The 2,500-nt window shown below is 35.2% G+C and overlaps 1 protein-coding gene across 2 annotated transcripts in view; it reads left to right on the top strand.

The window, feature by feature from the left end:
* LOC113819660 (cytosolic carboxypeptidase 2) overlaps positions 1–2,500 on the top strand; it is a gene marked incomplete at its 5' end in the record, with an annotated part of 20,012 nt that overhangs the window by 2,975 nt on the left and 14,537 nt on the right. For both annotated transcript variants that reach the window (XM_070130606.1, XM_027371859.2), the window contains 4 exon segments: positions 1–50; positions 354–500; positions 1,626–1,791; positions 2,465–2,500. The exon segment at positions 1–50 is cut by the window's left edge and continues 69 nt beyond it; the exon segment at positions 2,465–2,500 is cut by the window's right edge and continues 78 nt beyond it. In XM_070130606.1, coding sequence (XP_069986707.1) covers positions 1–50; positions 354–500; positions 1,626–1,791; positions 2,465–2,500 — 399 coding nt within the window.

The following is a 2,500-nucleotide window of genomic DNA, read 5'->3' as shown; positions in this document are numbered from 1 at the left end:
CAGTGGTTTTACTTTGCTGTTTCAAATACACGGAAGGATATCACATATAGGTACGATCTGATGTATTTTTCTTTATCGTTTGAGAAATAATTTGAAGGGATGTAAAAAAAAATCTGTTTTATAATGTGAAATCTGTTTTGAGATAGAAATAAAAAAAATGAATATACGAACAAAATTCAGCTGATTATAGAGTCATTTCCAGAATATCAAGAATACAAATGAGACCAAAAATATATATATATATATAATAATAATAATAAAATTTAGAACAAAACAAAATGAAACGAAAAACAAGGTCATCTTCCTAACGCGATCTCGTCTCTTTGCATTCATTGCCTTTCGTCCCGTTTCAGATTTTCCATAGTGAATTTATCCAAGGGGGACAGTCTCTATAACCACGGGATGCGCCCTCTGATGTATTCGAGCGAGGAGGCCGACAACCACGGCGTCGGCTGGAGAAGATGCGCCACCAACATCGTCTATTTCAAGAACCACGACAGGTGGGTTTTCGAAGCTTTTAGGAGTTTCGAATTGGGACAGGTGTGTGTGTGTGTGGGTGTGTGTGGGGGGGGGGATACGTGGCTGTCTGTGGGCGTGGGTGTGGGTACGTGTCTGGGTGTGTGTGTGGGGAGGGTTACGTGGCTGTGTGTGTGTGTCTGTTTGTGTGGGTGTGTGTGTGGGTACGTGGCTGGGTGGGTATGTGTGGGTGGGTTTTGGATGTATGTTTACTTGTATAACCACTACTGGTGAGTTTTTTCTTCTCTTTTCTTTTTTAGGGTGATTTGTCAATCGATATATGGATTGGTGTGGATGTGGGTATGTGGCTCGGTGGATATGTGCGGGTGGTTGTTGTACACTGCAAGGGCGATAGATGAGTCTTCCTTTTACTTTTTGTGTTTTGAATTTGATATCTAGGTTCTTATGTGTGCGTACGTGGTTGGGTGGATATGTGTGGATGCGTGTTGAATGTTGTTTATCTTAAGATGAGTTTTCGAGCTTTTGGGGTTGAGTTTTGAATCCGATATTTGGACTGGTATGTGTGGATACGTGGCTGGGCAGGCATGCGTGTGTACGTGTGCATATTTAATCTAGCACGTATATGCAGTTTAGATATCCGCTCTCGATCTTACGCCAAGCTACACATCAATAATGGCAACAATGCGATATTCTTATCACACAGGAACAACAAGTCACATCGAAACCAAACCAAAGTGTTGTTTTTTTTCTAATATTACTAACATCATTTTCTAAATTTACGAACATTATCATTTTCTAATTTTACGAACATGATCATTTTCTAATTTTACGAACATTATCATTTTCTAATTTGACTAACATTATTCGTTTCTAATAATAGCCTTATCTTTTTCTAATAACAATAACATTATCATTTTCTAATTTTGATAACATTATAATTTTCTAATATCAATATAATTATCATTTCTAATATCAATATAATTATCATTTCTAATATTTCTAACTTTGTGATTTCTAGTATTACTGCTAATATTATTTATATCATTGCTAACATGATCATTTTCTAATATTGCTCACATTATATCTAATATTACTTCATTTTCTAATCCTAATATTTCTTTCTGATATTTTTTTCTCCAATATTTCAGTAGTGACAACGCTTGCTTTGATAGTGACGATGATGGTGAAGATGACGCCCCCTCCTACACGTTAACATTCAACGTAACATTTCCACATGATCATGACACTGTATATATTGCTCACTGTTATCCATATAGTTATTCTGATCTACAAGAACATCTCCTGACCATCCAGGTATTTTTTCTTTTCTTTTTTACGTGTTTTTTCTATGTAAATGATGTTCACACGTTCGATACTAGTGTATATATAATCTTTATACAATAGCCAGTCGAGAATTCTAATGGAATGCTATCAAGAGAGGAATATTGGATATATGTAAACAATTATATAATATAGACTACAGAGTTAGATCAATGAGAATTGTGTAGACGCCTTTCTTGTATATCTCATTATCTATCGCCAGAAATTATAGACCATAACATACAGAGTTTAATCAGTGAGAATAGTAGACACCTTATTTGTACATCTCATTATCTATCTTATCTATCGCCAGAAATTATAGAATATAACACAGAGTTTCATCAATGAGAATAGTGCAGACACCTCTTTTTTATATCTCACTATCTTATCTATCGACAGAAATTATAGAATATAAAATGCAGAGTTTCATCAATGAGAATAGCGCAGACACCTCTTTTGTATATCTCACTATCTTATCTACCGACAGAAATTATAGAACATAACATAGAGTTTGATCACTGAGAATAGTGCAGACACCTCATTTGTATATCTCATTATCTATCTTATCTATCGCCAGAAATTATAGAACATAACATAGAGTTTCATCAATGAGAATAGTGCAGACACCTCTTTTGTATATCTCACTATCTATCCTATCTATCGACAGAATGACCCGTTCAAATCAAACGTGTGTCGGCAACGG

The sequence above is a fragment of the Penaeus vannamei genome, chromosome 15, assembly GCF_042767895.1.
Source record: "Penaeus vannamei isolate JL-2024 chromosome 15, ASM4276789v1, whole genome shotgun sequence".
NCBI lineage: Eukaryota > Metazoa > Arthropoda > Malacostraca > Decapoda > Penaeidae > Penaeus > Penaeus vannamei.
The sequence above is the reverse complement of the archived record's forward strand: the minus strand, read 5'-3'. Positions and strand labels throughout refer to the sequence as shown.